The 19,264-nt window shown below is 47.1% G+C and overlaps 1 protein-coding gene across 1 annotated transcript in view; it reads left to right on the top strand.

Moving 5' to 3' along the window:
• The window catches only part of LOC135904878 (disintegrin and metalloproteinase domain-containing protein 10-like), a 50,427-nt gene that overhangs the window by 8,039 nt on the left and 23,124 nt on the right, over positions 1 to 19,264 (top strand). The window contains exons 3-7 of the mRNA XM_065435866.1: positions 50 to 171; positions 1,675 to 1,958; positions 5,071 to 5,427; positions 14,367 to 14,559; positions 17,378 to 17,568. Coding sequence (XP_065291938.1) covers positions 50 to 171; positions 1,675 to 1,958; positions 5,071 to 5,427; positions 14,367 to 14,559; positions 17,378 to 17,568 — 1,147 coding nt within the window. The remainder of the gene's footprint in view (positions 1 to 49; positions 172 to 1,674; positions 1,959 to 5,070; positions 5,428 to 14,366; positions 14,560 to 17,377; positions 17,569 to 19,264) is intronic.

The raw sequence follows: 19,264 nt of genomic DNA, 5'->3' as shown, positions 1-19,264 counted from the left end.
GTACATTCATTTGGGGAAATGAGATGGTAGGCAATTTTGCCATTTGCAGGCTGTTCCACTTGAAGCTAAGGCCGGACGCGTCTGTTTTTCACAAGGACCTCGTGGTGGAGACGGCACAGCTTGGCCGAATCAAGCCGGAAATCGGCCACATATACAGCGGAGAACTTGTTGGTGAGATGAAATCCACATTCCGGCTTTTCTTATTTAAATGAAACACTGGAAAAAAAACTGCACTTTCTCTTTCCTGTATAGTGCCACACCTTCGTTCAAAACGTCTGCTTGTGAAAAAGGAATTGGAAGTTTAGTATAATTTAACAAAATAGTCAATGATTTGCATCATTTCAACTACCTGTGGCATACCATGGTAAGCTTTTCTTAAAAACTCGATAAGTGTCACTGTAGTAAGGTGCTGGAGACACACACGTACTCTGACATTGCGGTGTATCGATTAACAACCATATGCTGCCAACATAGAAGGACGCCATGGAAAGCATACAGGTAATAACTGTTTCGTTATGTGCAGCTAAACGTGAAGGAAGGTTCAATTAGCGATGAGCTTCATATATATAATTAAGAAAGTGGAAGACCCTCCCTCATATGCTGATTCAAGGCATCAAGGCTGATTCGATACCTTCATGGTTGTTTCAGAAAAATCTAGCCGCTCGGTTTCTCTAGCTCCTATAGCACATTGGACAACGAGGGGCTTGACTCTAACATCCTTAATGCATAGAGATAGCATGCGAGGACACAATTGCCAGTTGCATGCTCCCGAATTTCTCGTGCTACGTGACAACTGAGGCTGAGAGGAGGTTCCAGCATCCGCCACAATGGTTGGGACTGGCACTGGCTAACATTCATGGGCTAAATTTGATCATCATCATCATCAGCCTATTTTATGTCCAATGCAGGACGAATGCCTCTCCTAGCAGCCTCTAATTGTCCCTGTTTTGCACCACCTGGCACAATCCTGTGCCTTCAAATTTCATAATGACTACACGCAATCCAGTTCCCTGCTGTCTTCGACTGCACTTCCCTTGCCTTGACACCCATTCTGTAACTCTATGAGAGCGTCAGCTATCTTCCGCAGACATTTCGTGGCCTTCCCAGCCCAATTGTGTACTCTTAATCTCAACTAGAATATCGGGTACCCCTGTTTTCTCTGTAAACAACACCGCTGTCTTCATGTCTCTTAACGTCACACCTATCAATTTTAGTTACGTCGCTCTTTGCGTCGCTCTGAGCTTCTTCTCGAGCTTCTTTGTTAGCTGCCAAGTTTCTGCTTGATATATGTCAATAACGGTAGATTGCAACGATTATATACTTGTATTGGTAGAGCATTCGCATCGAGCACGCGTCGTGCGGATTTTGCGGGTTTGACTCCCACTGATGGGAAGCTGTGCGTTCTTCCACGTCCATTTCTCTTTGCAGGAATATGAACATTATAGTAAAGTGAGCCCACATTCACAAATAATCACAAATTTCAATTAAGGAAAAAGAAACATTTATTATCTAGTGTGATTTTCTTCATTGTCTGTTTGCTTCAAATGATTTCAGATAATACCTCTGACTCCTTGCTCGATTATATTGTTTAGCGTATCATTTCTGCTCACGTACTATATAGCGCTATCGTGCAGAAATTCACGACGTCGTTGAAACGCATTGTGTAATTCACAGGCGAGCCCTCGAGTCACGTGTACGGCGCCCTGGTGGACGGCGTGTTCCACGGCGCCATCCAGTCGCCGTGGGGCCGCTACTACGTTGAGAGCGCCCGACGCTTCTTCTCGGGGCCCAAACCCTTCCACTCGGTGCTGTACGACGCGAGGGACGCGCGCTTTCCGAACACTAGCACGCCCGGCGGCTGGTGTGGAGTGCGCGGGGAAACCGAGCGCTGGATGAACTCCGTGATGAAGAGCCGTGCGACCCTGGCCGCCGCACCACCGCGTGCCGCTCGTCCTAAGGTAACCTAGTCTGCGCGCGCACGGACATGTTGAACGGCTACACGTTAAAACGCGTGAATAGAGAGTTTAAGGTTAGGGAACGCAAGCGCCTTGCGTACGCAAGAACTAGGGGCGACGGTAATGCGCATGCGTAGACACAGACGTAGGGGTCCGCGCATGCGTAGTAGCCCCTAGCATGCGCCCCTAGTTCTTACCTACGCAAAGCGCTTGCGTCCCCTAAATTAAAACTCTCTAATAGAGAGCTTTAGGTAAGGGGACGCAAGCGGCTTGCGCACGCAAGAACTAGAGGCCACGGTAATGCGCACGCGCAGACCCCTACTCCGTGCCGTGCCGCGCAGACTAGGCTTGCGTACGGAAGACTAGGGGTGATGGCAATGCGCACGCGCAGACCCCTACGTGTGGATCTGCGCATGCGCAGTACCGTCGCCCCTAGTCTTCCGTACGCAAGCCTAGTCTGCGCGCTCACGGACGTGTTGAATGGCTTACCCTATACACGTTAAAACAGGTTAATAGAGAGTTTTATGTTAGGGGACGCAAGTGGCTTACGTACACAAGAACTAGGGGCCACAGTACTGCGCATGCGCTGTAACCCTCGTCTGGGTTTGCGCATGCGCAGTACCGTCGCCCCTAGTCCTTGTTTACGCAAGCCGCTTGCGTCCCCTAACCTAAATCTCTCCAATGGCGGGCTTTAAAGAGAGCTGCCTTTGCACAGTGCAAAAGATTTGTTGAGAAAGGAGCGATAGAACGTGCTTGGTCATTCCTTTAACACTACTGAGTTATAATTTGATGCAAGAATAATTAATAAAAAAAACACGATGACGGTGACGAAATGTGTACTTAAGCATTTAGCGAACACTGCAAAGGGTTCCCGCGAAGTGGGAGACGAAGTGATCAATAGTGTGGGCGTGCAAAGCTCAAGAGCCAATGTATGCTGTAGCCAACGAAATGTCTCCTTGTCGAGCACACGCTTTTAGCAAGCGAGCAAGTGTTTGTGTTGTCTTTTCAGTCACGAATAAGTTGTCCGAGTAGGCGCTTCCCTACGTCTATACCGTTCTGCCTTTGAATCCTTTGTCTGGTTTAGCGCTGTTTAACAAGAAGGTACGCCAACTAGCCCGGCTTCATACCATCCTTGTCGAAACCAAACTAGTCCAACCAACCGCCCAGCAGTACGTTTTGACCTTATGGAAATATTGACTCCAGGCTGGGGCTTCCTTTGTTCAACAATAAAGCTTTTTTTTCACATTAAGGCTTTTTTTTTCATGCATCCTTTATTTGTTCTACCACTGTTAATCCGTTTGAAGAGATCAAAGTTTTGGACTTACGTGGAACACGGGGTGGGACAAGTTCCATGTTGTCTCGTTAAGAGCAAGCGTGGCCCAGGGGCGGCATCCATACGGCCGGTGTATTGTAGCCTCGAAAGCCGAAAGAGAGGGAAAGTTGTAGGTCGCACGGCGGTTCTCTAGAACCACGCTTTGGTTTACTTCGCACTTCGCTCGCAGCCTCTTCATGCCGAAGGTGTGTGCGGGCCATCGTGGGACTCGTATTCCGAAAAGACATGATGGAATACGCGATAGGTTTACCGGACAATCCGCAGTCATCTATAGGCGTAGCTGTGTGAGAAAAAGAGACCCTAAGAAACAGAAACAACGAGAAAGTAAAGCGAAAACGTCGTACCTGACTGTTTCCTAAAATGACTTCACACGCTATCGTTAGCTATAGCGTTGTCCCTGGTATAATAGAACTTCAGCTGTGCAGCGCTCTATCAGCCGGCGCCTTTCAGCTAGGCGCGTCGGTTATTTGCGCTAAGTGGGACTCATTAAAACAAACTGGTAGTGGCGGTGCTGTCATATTGGATGGTACTGAACGTATGTGAAGTACTGGGGAAGGCCGCACTTTTGTCACACTGGTTTGAGCTATAGGCTTCATTGAGTGCTATAATTAGACGGCGTTCTTTAGGAAGATGGGCGGAGTCATTTTGCTGCCAGCAACGCGCTGCACCGTATATAGACCCTGTATACGATACTTTATGTATGAATTCCTTAGCACTTCTCTTTATTGACAAACTTAGGTAAACCACCAGGAGATGTTCGCGAGTTCCTGTAGACTTGCCGAGCGACTGAACTTAATGTAACGAACTCTATTATTGGACAAAACCCTAGAGAATCCAACACAGCAGCGTACCTTGAGCTCCGTCATGAAAACTGTGGCTTTTGTGCACGTCGACTCCCCTCGCAGTGTGATTGTACATCAGCGCGCAGCAAACAAAGGTGACGAACACGTGCGCTGTGCTTTCCTCTGATGTTTAATACACTCTGCGTACATTTTAAGCAGATATTTACGAAAGAAAAAGAAAATGATCTTACCATTTGATTTCGCTTAGAATCAAGAGAGAAAACAAGGGAATCAAGATAGTAGCAGGAAATCACCGTACGACTCAAAAACGAACAAGGCCAAAAAAATGGCTGTGGCTTAGCTAAGGTTAAGCCCAGGATGCGAAGCATACTAGCCTTAATTTTAACGCGACAGCGTTAAGGAGCTCGTGTCGCAGAAAAGCCGGTGTCGTCGGCGTCGGCTCAGGCGTGCGGCGCTTGCTCAGGCGCACATTTCGTTGTCGCGCCGAACGCTGCGTTGCTCGACGCTCACCGCGACCGATGCGGGGGGCGACGCCGCGAGCGACGGCGCGAGTTGGAGCCCCGTTTCTCCTCTGTCGTGACGTCACGGTGTCACGTGGTATTGAAGGAGACACCGCCGCGCCTGAGGAGCTGGGTTGAGCTCTCGAGCGACGGCGCGAGTTGGAGCCCCGTTTCTCCTCTGTCGTGACGTCACGGTGTCACGTGGTATTGAAGGCGACACCGCCGCGCCTGAGGAGCTGGGTTGAGCTCTAGTAATATGCTTCGCATAAAAAAAATCGCCTGGCAAGTGTAAGAAACACAAATACGCAAGGTCACGCAGACGCCCGCAGAAGCATCAGCTCGCGTTCAAGCAGGACGGGAAATTGCTTTTGTCAGGCAAAAGTAGCGAAGGCGCGCTATATCGAACACAGCCAACGCGCGACCTCAAGTGTCAAATCACCAGGTCGCCCAAAACTGTAGCGCGTCGCTGGACCTCTCAGGTACGCCGACGTCGGGACGCAGTCGAGCGTTGGACGGCGAGCCCGAAGCGAGACCAGCAGGCGTCCTCCACCCGCGGCGAAGCCAACTTGCGCGACGCTCGCTCCGACGACGAGGGCGAGACGGGCAACGCGTCGGCGCGCGCTTTGCCCGTGTACTCGCGGCGCGTGTGCAACCTGAAGGTGTCCGTGGACCACCTGCTGTACGAGCACGTCTTCAGGATGGAGGAGCACCCGGCGCGCACGCGCGCCCGCATCACGGCTGTCATCGCAGGGCACGTGAGCCGCGCCAGCGCCATCTACCGGCGCACCAACTTCGGGGGCATCCAGGACATCAGCTTCATCGTCCAGAAGATTAGGGTGAGCGCGAACGAACGAATGCGCCCATGAATGAGCGAGCCTCATCAGAGGCTTGTTCGCTCTTATTAGGTCGTTCGCTGATTAGGTCGTGGTCCTTGAACGAAGCAAATATCAACACGGTACTTTGTATCGCTGGAATTTAGATTGTGACTCTTCTATGCGCGCAACAGGCTGTCGCGAAATGTATATACAACGGAACATCCTTTTAAGGAGACGAGATATAACGAGACAACGGATATAACAAAGTAAGTGAAATTCCCTTTGAAATCGCCATAGAGATTCATATTACATTACAGGTAATGATTGATATAATGAAGGAACGGGTATAACGAAGTAATTGTGGCTCCTTCTTCAACTTCGTTATAGCGAGGTATTAATGTGTGTGATCGTGCATCGTTTAAGGGGACAGAAAAGGCACACTGACTCTTTTTAGGCTGGTATATTGTTATTTAAAAACTATTTTAGCGGGAATTTCGCGATAATAGGTTGAAGATTTAAAAAAAAAATGTTGAGGTCAAAGACTTATTCGTTTCATTTCTCTCAAAAAGCTCCAGCATCAGTACGTCAGTGTGACGTCACGTACTTTAGTCTATTAAAGTGCAGAATTTTATGGCAGTTGGTCGAAAAATTCCATGTGAAGCCAGAAAAACTCGTTTCCCAATACAAGGCAAGAATGCGTAGTATAAGTCCATTATGTGCGCGGCTAATAGCTGCCATCCGGAGTACAGTGACAAGCGACCCATTGTGCGCGATAGCAGTAGACGCGCCGGCGCAAGACATTCTACGAGCCAGCCCGCTTTCCCCGTTCCCCGTACGCCATGTTGAAAGGAAACGTTAAACCTAGGCCAGATATCCCTAAGCGTATACTCACGGAGGAAGGAAACTAAGGAGAGGCCCTACCCCCTCCGCGCGCTAGGAGAAAAGTGTGGCGGAAATGACGTATAGGTTCTCATTTTTTTGCTGCTTTTTAATTTTTTTTGCTGCATGGCCACGCCTTTTGGGCCACAATGGCGGCATTGTTCTGATTTTTTGAGCGCTCACACGTGTTGCTCTGGTAGGTTTCGTGCCGTGGCAAAGGCGCTGTGTGGGCGGGTTTGCGTTAGTCACCGTGTCTTGTTGCGCTGTGTTACCTGCACCGTGCTCTGCCGGATGTTGCGCGAGCGCGCGCGCTCCGCGCGCGATACCACGCGCAGCGCGGCGTGGTTTCGCGAGAGATGTAAACAAGAGAGGAGGGTGGCACAAAAGGCGGAGCATCGCCATGAGCAACGCCAACTTCCGGCTTCACTTTTGCTTCACAAAGAGTGACGCCAGGGCCTCTCCTTAGTTTCCTTCCTCCGTGCGTATACTAAAAGGACGATAGCAAGTGGTATGGGACGCCCTGGTGAACACCCGACCAGTGAGGATGTAAGGTGGCTAACGGGGACCCAAAACGAGAGGATGCTCCAGTCGCGCATTAATTGAGCCTGCACGCGCAGCCGCCCTTCCTCCGCAGCCTGTGACGGTATTATCGCGTTGGTTACGCCGCGCCGGGCACCGCGCAACTAGATTAAGTAGGACCTCCTTGAACGGGCATACTGTCGAAGCTCAACTGTGCTGACCGCCTTAAACGCTACGAGTTTTATCGCGGTCAGCGTGGTGCGGAATGTATACGTTCGGCAATGTGTACTTCTCGGCTCACACTCCTCACGCATATATAAGCAAATTACGCATAACGCATCAGCATAATCCCCGCACAAATCATTACTACGCATAACACATTCCGCTTCACGCCGGCAGCCATGTGGTGCTACGCATGTCCTGGAATGCTTCCATTCCGGCAAATTCCTCTTAATTTTGTTCTTCTCTTTATTTGAGCAGCTGTGACTCAGTAGAAGCTCTTGAAGTTCAATCTTTAGAGTCATTTAGTATACAATGTATTTACCGACTAAATTACCTAAGGCCAACTAAACGTCGTTGAAATCCATTACGTCACGGTGTGCTAGCGCGCGATGGCTACGTCGCCACGAGCCTTTCGCTTTTTCATCCTCACGCAGTGACAGTAGATTTTTCCGGTTTGTAGAAAAGTAACAGGCACAAGTTATTTTTAAAGCGAAAACTTTACTGGCCACGAACTTGCGATTTCGCCGTGGCGGTGCTCCGAGGAGGCACATGACGCCACAACGCGCGCCTCGTCCCGGATATTTCTCTCTCGCTCGCTCCCTAGTCACTACTGCGCATACGCCACTAGTAGCACCGAGCCACAGGTGTTCCGCCGCTGCGCAGCGACGCGCCTTTCTGCCGCCGCCGTTTGGTATGACGTCACTCCGCGTTTCTCATCGTTGCGCTCTCCTCCGCTCACTTCGCCAGCTGCGTCGCATGCCGGATAACATGTCGGATGATTGAAAAGGAGAGCTCACGTGCGCCGCAACCACAGATGAGGCGGCGGTATGAACGGTGTCAATTCTGACAAGCAGGAGGGGGCCTGGAATCGAAATCGGAACGCGATGAAGCGGAAACGAATCGCCCAGGAAACAGACGAACAGCGTGCCGAACGAGTGGCTAAACGCCCCAACATAGCTAGACAACCAGACTAACCTGGACTTGCAATCAAAATAAACCAATGCTAACCATGCTATGCCTTAGCTTTCGCTACGTATATCTTGGCATAGCCGAGCTAAGCGCTGCCAATTTTTATCTCTTAGTGTCACTATAAATACACGGTTCTCTTGGGCAAGCATGCAGTCATCGTTCTTAGGCGTGCATACGCTACCGTATGTAGATAGGTCTAATGTTGAAAAACAGGAGAAGGCGGCAGAACGAATCAAACAGCTTATTAATGCGGATTGCCGATATTTTAGTTGTGGATTACTGGAAGACGTGGATTTGGGCAGGCCATGTAATGCGTATGTAGCAGATAGCTGGTCGTCCTTTATATAGTAACATAATGGGTACCAAAGGAAAGGGAGTGCAGGCGCTGCGATGAGATAAAGAAATTTGCATGCATCGGATGGAGTCGACGCGCGAAGAACAGGGTTAATTGTAAATCGCCGACAGTGCCCTCTCCTCTGCAGCGGAGGTAAAATACGCGATAATTATGGTGACAGACATGTTGCACGTATTTGTCGCGCTCTATTCGAAAGGCAATGATTTAATGATTTAGTGACGGTATTAATGTTCATTGGCTAAACATTGTCCTCGCGCAGACAGAGAAAAAGGAGGGAGAAAGAAAAGGAAATCTGCAATTGCAACAAAAAAAAGAAAGAAATAATTCTTGCAAATGTGCACACGTTTCAAGGAATGGAGGAATGAGTGGGTAAGTGTGTCAGCGTGACAAAACGGTGACCAACACAGCTTTATTGGCCCCAGGTTTATCACACTGCAGCGCATGCGTAGCACCAGCTGTTGAGGTCATTAATGGGACGTAAGCGTCGTAAGTTGATAGCTCCGGGTTGACAAAGCATCGTCAAAACATGTATAGGTTGTTGGCGGCAGCATGCACTATAGTTCGCGCGGATTCATGTCAAATGAGGGCATCAAATTCGCTTTCGTTACTTAATTATCAATAAATTTAGGGTTTGGAGTGGGGCCTAACACCGGCAAAAAAAAAAAGATGACGAGAGCCAGTGGGGCTATAATATCCTGGTGCAACCATATTAAGAAGGTCCACTAAGCTTCAACAAAAGGCGCTCCCTTACCAGAACAGCAATCGACCTCCCTGGTGCAGTATTCGGCCACTACCTTTCTCATGACTCCTACAATTTACCCATGGACCTTAGGGCCCAGTAGCTACAGAGCACCTGACCGTGGCGGCGGTAAGACCTGCAACGCAGCAGGGGCGGCTAAGAGTCTCTGTACCCGGGCAGCCCGCCACTAGAAACTGAACCTGGCAACGTTCAACACACGATCTCTCTCGAGTGAAGTTAGCTTAGCAGGACTCTTTGAGGAACTATCGGGCATTGTGTGAGATATTATTGGCCTTAGTGAGGTTAGACGAACTCGTGAAGCTTATGCAGTGTTGTCTAAGGGCCACGTCCTCTGCTATAGAGGACTGCCAGATAAGAAGCAATACGGGGTAAGATTCCTAATTCATTAAGACACAGCGGGTAACATTGACGAATTCTACAGCATTATTGATAGGGTAGCGGTAGTCGTAGTAAAGCTAAATAGGAGGTGCAAAATAAAGTTAGTACAAACCTACGGTTTAACGTCCAGTCAAGATGATAATGAAATAGAGCAGCTTTTTGAAGATGTTGAATTAGCGATGGGAAAATATACTGTAGTCATGGGTAACTTCAATGCAAAAGGGAGGAAAAAGCAGGCTGGTGAACAAACAATTGGCAACTACGGCACCGATTCTAGGAATACTAGAGTAGAGATTTTGGTAGAATTCGCGGAAAGGAATAAGCTACGAATAATAAACACCTCCTTCAGGTAGCGTAGCAACAGAAAGTGGACCTGGAGAAGCCCTAATGGTGAAACAAGAAATGAAATAGATTTCACACTTTCTGCAGATCCCAGCATACAGTGCAGGATGTAGAAGCGCTAGGTAGGGTGAATTGGGGGGGGGGGAGGGGGGTCCAGTGATCATAGGTTAGGAATTCACCTCAGTATGAAGAAAGCGAGTGTAAAATTGGTCAAGAAGAAACAGGTCAACCTAGACGCAGACGCAGTAAAGGTAAAAGCATGCCAATTTAGGCTGGTACTTGCAAACAAATATTCAGCCTCAGAACAGAGGGACGAAGATGACATAGAGGTAATGAACGAAACCGTAACTTGAGTGGCTTCAGAACAGCAATTGAAGTGGGAGGTAAGGCACCAAGGCAACCAGTAGGTAAGCTCTCTTATGTAACGAAATACCTCATAAAGAAGCAAAAAAAGATGAGTGTCCAACTCAATACATCAGATAGAATTCGTGGAACTGTCAAATCTGATCAAGGAGAGAGTACGGGATATTCGAAATTATAGCGTGAGAAAGACTGAGGAAGCGGTTTAAAATGGACGCAGTATGAAATCAGCGAGAAGAAAACTTGGTATAGGACAAGCCAAGATGTAGGCACTGAAAGATAAGCAGGGTAATATCACCAGCAATTTGGAAGATATAGTAAAAGCATCGGAAGAATTCTATACTGACCTGTACAGTACCAGACCAACCACGCTACCTCCATTTGAAGTAGTAATGAACATGTTACAGAGGCTCATTCTATAACTATGAACTTAGAAGGGCCTTGCAAGACATGAAATAGAGAAAAGCGATAGTAGAAGATGGAATAACAGTCGGTTTAATCAAAGTTGGAGGAGATATCATGCTTAAAAAGCTTGTGGCCTTTTATACGAAATGTATCATGACTTCAGGAATTCCAGAGAACTGGAAGAATGCCAACATTATACTAATCCACAAAAAGGGAGACGTTAGAGAACTGAAAAATTATAGGCCCTTTAGCTTATACTGTCAGTATTGTATAAAATATTGACCAAGTTAGCCTCCAATAAATTAAGGGCTACACTGGACTTCAGTCAACCAAGAGAAAAGGCTGGCTTCAGGAAGGAATACTCTACAATGGATCACATCCATGTCATCAATCAGGTAATCGAGAAATCCGTAGAGTACAATCAACCTCTCTATATGACTTTCAAAGATTATGAAAAGGCATTTGATTCAATCGAGATACCAGCAATCATAGAGGCATTACGTAATCAAGGTGTTCAACAGGTGTACGTAAATATTCTCACATGGTACTGACTGTGACGAACAATGTAGCAAAACAGTAAATGTCGAAACTAAATCTTTGTTGGGCGAACTTGTGCCTTCAGAAGCAAGTTGCACTTAAAGCACAACGATAGCGGCGAACATAGTCGGCAATCGTCGGAAATCTGATCAGCGGGTGAAGTGCGTCGGCTTTAATACATCAGTTGTCGAATTTTCTAGAATAATCGCTGGGACCCGCGTGCCTTCCACAAAGTTCTACACTATTCGCGTCGCGCATATATGCAATCAGATTACACGATGTTCGGTGACAGAAAGCGGATGGAACCATCGATAACATTCCAGAAACTTCCGATACATGCAGGCGCATACTGCGCTGTGCGATAACATTATTTAGGCGGTGAAAGGTGGTCGCCCGATAAACAAGTACACGAGTCAGTATCTTGGAAAATATCTACAAAAATTCCCCAGCTACCATGGTTATCCGCAAGAAAAGTAGAACGGTACCTATAAAGACAGGGGTCAGGCAAGGAGACACAATACCCCTAATGCTATTCACTGCACGCTTGGAAGAAGTTTTCAAGCTATTAAACTGGGAAGGCTTACGAGTGAGGATCAACAGCGAATATTTCAGCAACCATCTGTTTGCAGATGACATTGTCCTGTTCAGCACCACTGGGAACGAATTACAACAGATGGTTGAGAGCCTTCACAGAGAAAGGGTAAGAGTGGGGTTAATATGACTCATAAGGAGAAGTTAATGTGTAATAGCCTGGTAATGGAACAAGAGTTCAGGATCACCACTCATCCTCTAGAGTCTGTGAAGGAGTACGTTTATCTAGGTCAATTACTCGCAAGGTGCCGTAATCGCGAGAAGATTTACAGAATAATAAAAATCGGTTGGAGGGCATACGGAAGATATTGTCAGATCCTGATTGGAAGCTTACCATTATAATTTAAAAAAAGGTGTCCAATCAATGCATTTTACCGGTAATGACATATGGGGCAGAAACTTGGAGGCTGACAAAGAAGCTCGAAAACAAGGACCGTGCAAAGAGCGATGGAACGAATAATGTTAGGCATAACGTTAAGAGACAAGGATATAACGGTGTAGGTCAGAGAGCAAGGGGAGATAGCTGATATTCTAATTGACATTAAGAGAAAAAAGGAGCCAGGCAGGCCATTTAACGCATAGGACAGATAACCAGCGGACCATTACATGTATAGTTACAGAATGGGTGCCAAAAGAAAGGAAGCGCAGTCGAGGACGGCAGAAAACTAGATGGGCGATGAAACAAAGAAATTCGCAGGCGCAAGTCGAATCAGATGGTGCAGGACAGGGGTAGTTGGAGATTGCAAGGAGAGGCCTTTGTCCTGCAGTGAACATAAAATAGGCTGACGATGATGATGAAATTCCGGGTTATCACGCTGCAAAACCACGACGTGATTATGAGGCATGCCGTAGTGGTGGACTTCGCATTATTGTTGCGATAGCAATTATACTGGCATTCCAATCAAGCTTTCGAGTCGCCGTGGGGCTTCGTATATATTTAGGTATGTGCGAGTTATATGCCTATCCAAGCCGTGTATGCGGGCTATATTGCTACATTATTCATTCACTAAAGTTGCACATATCAGGTCTTACGTCCTTGACTAATTTATTCCTCAGTATATTGAGAATCGCAACCCACAGACAAATGTCATGAAACATAACATTCACAGCGCATGCCTTTTGCCTTAAATATTTTCATTCCATCAAATATTAAAAGCACAAAACAATATCAGTGCTCAAACCCGAACGCGACCTAATTTTACTGGCGCGGCTCTTTATTGGCAGTGTAGTGACGCCTGTGTGACGTCATTACAGGCCCTGCACGGCACGTTAAAGCGTTTAACGGTTTAACGGTGCTAGCAATATTGGCACACCCGTGTATGTCACGTCCACGTTAGTCGGACCCGCGTAGAGTTACGACACCGTCCGAGTACTTCAAGCGCGACGCTAAACCTTGCTGTCTCAGTAAGTACTTTGTCCTTTTGGGCGAAACTGCCAAATTTTGTCGACTTGGGGTATTAGCACGCGCTCCCACTGCACCAGTACACGATGGTCCTTGCATTCTGCCCCTGTCGGAATACGATCGCGGCGGCCGAATTTTAAACAGGGCGAAAGGTAAAAACGCTCGTTTACTTTGACCTATGTGCACCTTAAAAGAAAAGTCAACACTGTAGCTGGTCAAAATTAACGCTGTGGTGTAACTCATAATCAGATTGTGGTTTTGGCACTTGAAACCCTAGAACATTTTTTTAAACACTGTGGCGCCTAAATTTTATTTTCCTGAATGTCCGCCTGGAACTCTCTTCAATCACATCATTTGCAATGTAAAGAACTGCGGGCATTTTCCGATGAACAGTAGATGCATCGCTTTGCTTAGCCTACTCTAGTATAGGCAAAATGGGGCATATGGCTACATAAAGCTGAGCTATAGTTGGTATGGATTCGTCGTGAAAGGGGGTAAGGCGTGCAGACACGGACACAAGGGAACTCGACAGCACAAACGCTGTTTGTGTGGTCTAGTTCTTTAATGTGCGTGTATGCCCGCCTTACCTTCTTTCACGATGGGGCGTAAAGTCTCATACTATAGCAATACTGGCGATATAGTGTGAGTACGAGTGCCGTCTTTGCAACGCTTCATTCAACATGGAGGCGATGGATATACCGCAGACGGATTCTTCGAAAGTTTGGCGCCTTCGCTTTGAAGAGCCTTCTGGTTTCTCATTGTAACCTGATTTTTCTGATCGGAAGTTGGCTTTGTGACAACGATTAGTTTCATTTGGTGTTTCAATGGTGTTATTGTGCTGTCTAAAAAGAATAAAGCCGTGTGAAACATGAAAAATAATGAACTGGTGCACGTTACTTCCCGAATGTCGTCTCCATTAAGCGAGTGTGTTCGCGAGTGTTCAGTGTTTGCGACCTTGACGCGCGTACGACCAAGTGTAGAGAAATGCAGATAAGATCGCGGGAAACTTGTATTTCTCTAGATATCTTAAGCATTCATCTATCCATGCGTTTATACTGCGGTGCTTTAGACCGGGATGTGCGTTGAACATATCTTCAATATATTATTCACCAGTGCACAACTTAGGCATATTAAACCTGCTGGCGCTCGTTGGCGTTAGTCGCCCGTGCGCCACTAAACAACGCTAAACATCGTTAAAGAGAAGAGGGAGTAACTACGCAGTGAATGTGACTGGCCTGCAGATCAACGACAGCCGCAGCTGTGCCGAAGGTGTGAGGGAGAACAACCCGTTCTGCTCGGATGGCATAGACGCGGGCTACCTGCTCCACCTCACCTCGAAGGAGAACAACGACGACTTCTGCTTGGCCTTCACCTGGACTTTCCGAGACTTCGCCGACGGCATCCTAGGGCTCGCGTGGATTGCCAGGCCGCAATGTAAGCAGGCCTCTCCTCCACTGTAGCCTTAGCACACCAAGACTAGCGTATAAGTTTACATAATAAAGTGAATCCCACAAAGTCCGAAAGTTATATTCCACATGAAAGAAAATTAGATAAACTTGTAAACGTTTTTTTTTTCGCCATGAGAGTGAATTCGTACGAGTGAAGAAAACTTTACGTGAGATAAAAATTCCGGCTGAACCCATCTTGGGATAACTGTCGACGTTAAAGCGATTAGGAGTCAAACAACGTGGCGATACACCGTAGTAACACCGCCGTAAAGCGTTATGTATACGATGTATGTACTGCAGCAGGACTCCTCTCTCGCGCTTCCTTCTGAACACTGTGCGGCATCTGGCGTCGCCGCCACGAAATGCGCGCATACAAGATTGAGCGTATATATATATAAATATAAATATATATATATATATATATATATATATATATATATATATATATATATATATATATATATATATATATATATATATATATATATATATATATATATATCCATGCAGAACTGAAGAAATATAATCTTTTTTTTGTCATTGAAGAGTGGTGCATACTAAGTGACACAAGTTGCCAAGAAAGAGGTTTATTTAAGAGCGGAACTTATCTAGTGTCGCCCAGCCAGCGACCCAAGTTGATCCGACGGCTGGCTTGCGCACCCGGTTCCCTCAGCAGAGCAGCTCGACCGCCCGTCTGCTGATTACCGAGTGATCCAAGTTATCCGAGAAAAATGTTAAATCATCATGGACGTAGATAACGCCAGAAAGTGCATGAAGCATCCTAAGAATGCTAATTGAAATAAAACGTAATTACTTTTGGGATTGATGAAGTAGTAATTCGTTTCGTGAACTACTCACAACTGAAACTTCTCTCCAGCATATCAAAAGAGCTGCTATAGTTTTTGCGTTAGGTCTTCCCCCGCTTAAGTCAGCATCTTAAGGTATCGAACTCAGCGTATCAAAAAGAATACATCGGGCTTTGTGGGTTTAATAAATAGTTGGGAACAGTTAAAAATGAAAAAATGAACGCGCAATAGGGAGCTCAACTATTGGCCTCTGTAATGAGTGCTTGAAAAAAAATAAGCAATTTTTTTTTTGGCGAGAAGGGGGTTCATTTGAATAAAGGTTACTGTGTGTAAAGGAGATAAAAGCATTCGGAAAATCTATAGGCCTCAAATGTCGCATGAAAAATCGGCAAACAACTTAAATCTGAAAAAAAACATGTTATTCGCGATTCCGTGTCCAAATAAATCCGATAACGTAGGTTTAAAGGCTTCGCAATCAAACAGCGCTAAAATCGGGACACAGAGCACGACACCCAGTCGCGTTATTGCTCCATAGTTTGATACCTGCAGAATATTAAAGGAGTGCAACGAGTGCTTCTTGCTGCCACTATCATTTGTGCAATGGGAATGTACCTAAATATACCTAAAACACCCTATGCTACCCGAAGCCATGGGCTGGTTGCGAAAAACAGATTGCATTTCCGGGTGTCATTAGGATCCGGAAAGCGTAACGTTTGATACTGAAGCAGTGTTCATTGCAAAGGTGGACCCCGCATGTCATCCACGTTAACTCATGCCTACAAGTGGGCTTGACATAAAAATTGTTACAGCGCAATCATATGCAACCACAGAGTATGAAGGACGGGACACAAGCGCTTCATACTTTGTAGTTGCATGTGATTGCGCTGTAACAATTTTTATGTCAAGTATGCACCAACTCGCCCAGAAAGAAGCTTTAATACAAGTGGGCTGTTTGGCATCGTTGGAAATGCGGCTTGCAGAATGAACACTGCTTATTCCACGCGCCAGTTACTTAGAAAGCGGCATTATAATTTTTTTGTCGAGATAAAATACTTTCTATCTTTGGTTGCATTCGCGCTTATGTAAACAAGACGGAGGGGTCACGAGAAATTTTTGAGGTCATCGATAGGTGTCTTTGTCGAAACGGTGGCTCCAAGGTCAAGAGCTTCATTTGTTCGGCTACTGTTGTTAACTGTTTATGTAGAAGTGTAGTACATTGTAAACAGAGATAAGCGAGGGAGGTTGCGATTGCACGCTGGCGTAAGAGAGAAGTCGAAGGCTAGTGCTGCCTCACCCGAAAAAAAATTATTTTGTTTATCGACGCTATATCGTCACGTAGCTCGTGCCTTCGGAAATGCTTTTTTTACGGCAGTGTGTAGGAGCTTTTCTTAGATATTGTAAAACTGACACTGACATTTTCACTACTGCAGTATCAAACTTCTTTCAACTGTTGACGGTTTTTGAAAACAAAACAGCGCTATTGCGCGTGACGGCCCAGTTCATACTCTGCCAGCGCCGGCGCCTCCGTCACGGCACAGTGAGTGGACGGCATCTTGTAATCGACACAACAACGACAGAGTCTTGAACTCGCATGGTTGCAAAAATGTTTGATCACGTGGCCGTACAACGATGGTCGCCGCTCTATAGCAAGACCGCCACCACGGTTTTACTGTTTCAGTTGCTCACGCGAAGCCAGCTCAGAGGGGCAGTCACGTTCAATATCGGCTGCAACGCGGTGGCCGTGGTCGAAGGGGCTGCAAGACTGCACGGCCGTGCCGACATGCACACAACTTATGGCTGCATAATTTGAATGTTGTTTAGTTCTACAATTTTTCCTACGCACGTGCTTCGGTGCAGTCTTGGAGCCCTTTCGAACGTGGACACCACACCGCGTTGCAGCTTATATACTGAACGGAACTGTACCTTCTCGTATTTCCTTGCAGCGGCCGGCTCCTTAAGCGTCCGTTTGTAACAATGTTAACCCCGTTCGGCGTGCAGTGGGTCAGGGTGGAATCTGCGAGAAGAACCGCCCGTCTGTGGACCAGAAGCCCGGCACGACGGAGTATCGCCAATTCCACCTGAGCCTCAACTCGGGCATCTTGACGTTCCTCAACTACAACAGCCCGGTGTCGCAGGCCGTCTCGGAAATCACGTTCTGTCACGAAATCGGCCACAACTTCGGATCACCCGTGAGCGCAAAAGAGCTCTTTGTGTTGTGTCTGTTCTTTTAAACCGAGGCGCTGCTACAAATGACCGGCAAACAAGGGCGTTGAACACAATTAACTGTATGCGAATATTTGCCTGGAAGATATCGACATCGGTGGGTGAGGCTATATAGAAAGGAAGTCAGCGATGCACGCATGCTTTGGACGAGAGAAATGGTAACGTTTTCGATAGTTCAGTCAAAGTCAGTTATTGTTAAATGATGGAGTTTACTTCCGAAAGCCGCTTGTACGTAGCAGTAGCGTCGTAGTTGGGTGTCTCCGATTTCATTTTGGACATCCGGGGTTCTTTACGTACGCTGAGATCGTGGTGCACGAGCTTTTTGCATTCCACTTTTATTCGATTGCGACCATCTCGGCCGGCGATCGAACACGTGATCTCGTGCTCGGCAGGAGAACGCCGAAGTCACGTAGCCATAACGGGCGGTCATGTTCGTCAAGCCATGTCTATCGTAACAGCACTGCACAGCAAACCCTACACTCGCAATACATGCATATAGTTTCCGTTCTCCATATAATGCTGGCGGTAAGGTCGCCATCGCTCTCTTTGTAGATATAGGAACGAGTCATTTAGCGGTAGACACAGGCTGTAAAAGTAATAATAAATACATGCGAAGTGGCCCGGTGACGTAGCCAGAAATTTTTTTTTTTTTCGGGGTAGGGGCACCCTATTACTAACGCAGAAACTTGGTGGAGGAGGAGGTACATGGCCGGTGTGCCCCCTCAGTGAACTGGCCATCTCCGCCTATGAAGAGGAGCCCTTATGCAGCCACACGGAAGCAGCTTAATTGCATATATGCCAATATATGCCAACATACGCCATAGATGCTAATATACGCAGTTTGGCGTTTGTGTCCACGTTAAGCGCAATTGTGTCACTCGGAATTTAGCAGCCTGCAGGTCCTGGCTGTAACAATTCGAGCCTTCTTGTTCCTCGCAATGTCAATGTAGCGCACATGATTATGGTTTACATTTGCAAACTTTGTGCCGATTCATTGGCATATATGCCAAGGTGTTATATGACTTGATGACATCGCAAGGAACAAGAAGGCTCGGAATAGTTGCGGCCAGGACCTGCAAGCTGCTAAGTTCCGAGTGACACAACTGCAGCGCTTAGCGCGAGCGCATGTGCCAATCTGCTTTAAGTGGCTGCAGATACATCCTGTATGCCGCATTCTAAAGCCATTAGTTGCCGCAACGCGAGGCTTGGTGCTAAACAGGCCGGTCGCGCTCTAATGAACCTGAAAACAAGTATGTACGTGCCCGCGAGGCTTGGCTGCGTTCAACTAAGGTCATCCCCGGCGCGTTGAGTATTCAGGGAAAGCACGCAGTAAAGGGGCAACGACGCCACGCGCCCTTCGATTTGTTGAATGGAGGAACTCCTGCATTTTCGAGCAAAGTTTACTTTTATGCGAAGCATATTACGAGGGCTCAACCCAGCTCCTCAGGCGCGGCGGTGACCATGAAATCACGTGACACCGTGACGTCACGACAGAGGAGAAGTGGCTTTGGCTCAACTCTTGCAAGACGGGCTGGGTGGGAATCGAACCAGGGTCTCCGGAGTGTGGGACGGAGACGCTACCACTGAGCCACGAGTATTTTTTTTGTCTTTATTACCGACATGGCAACAAGGCTACAAAACAAGACATTTTAACAATAGACA

Source organism: Dermacentor albipictus, chromosome 3 (genome assembly GCF_038994185.2).
Source record: "Dermacentor albipictus isolate Rhodes 1998 colony chromosome 3, USDA_Dalb.pri_finalv2, whole genome shotgun sequence".
Taxonomy (NCBI): Eukaryota; Metazoa; Arthropoda; class Arachnida; order Ixodida; family Ixodidae; genus Dermacentor; species Dermacentor albipictus.
This window is presented reverse-complemented; position numbering and strand designations above follow the sequence as displayed.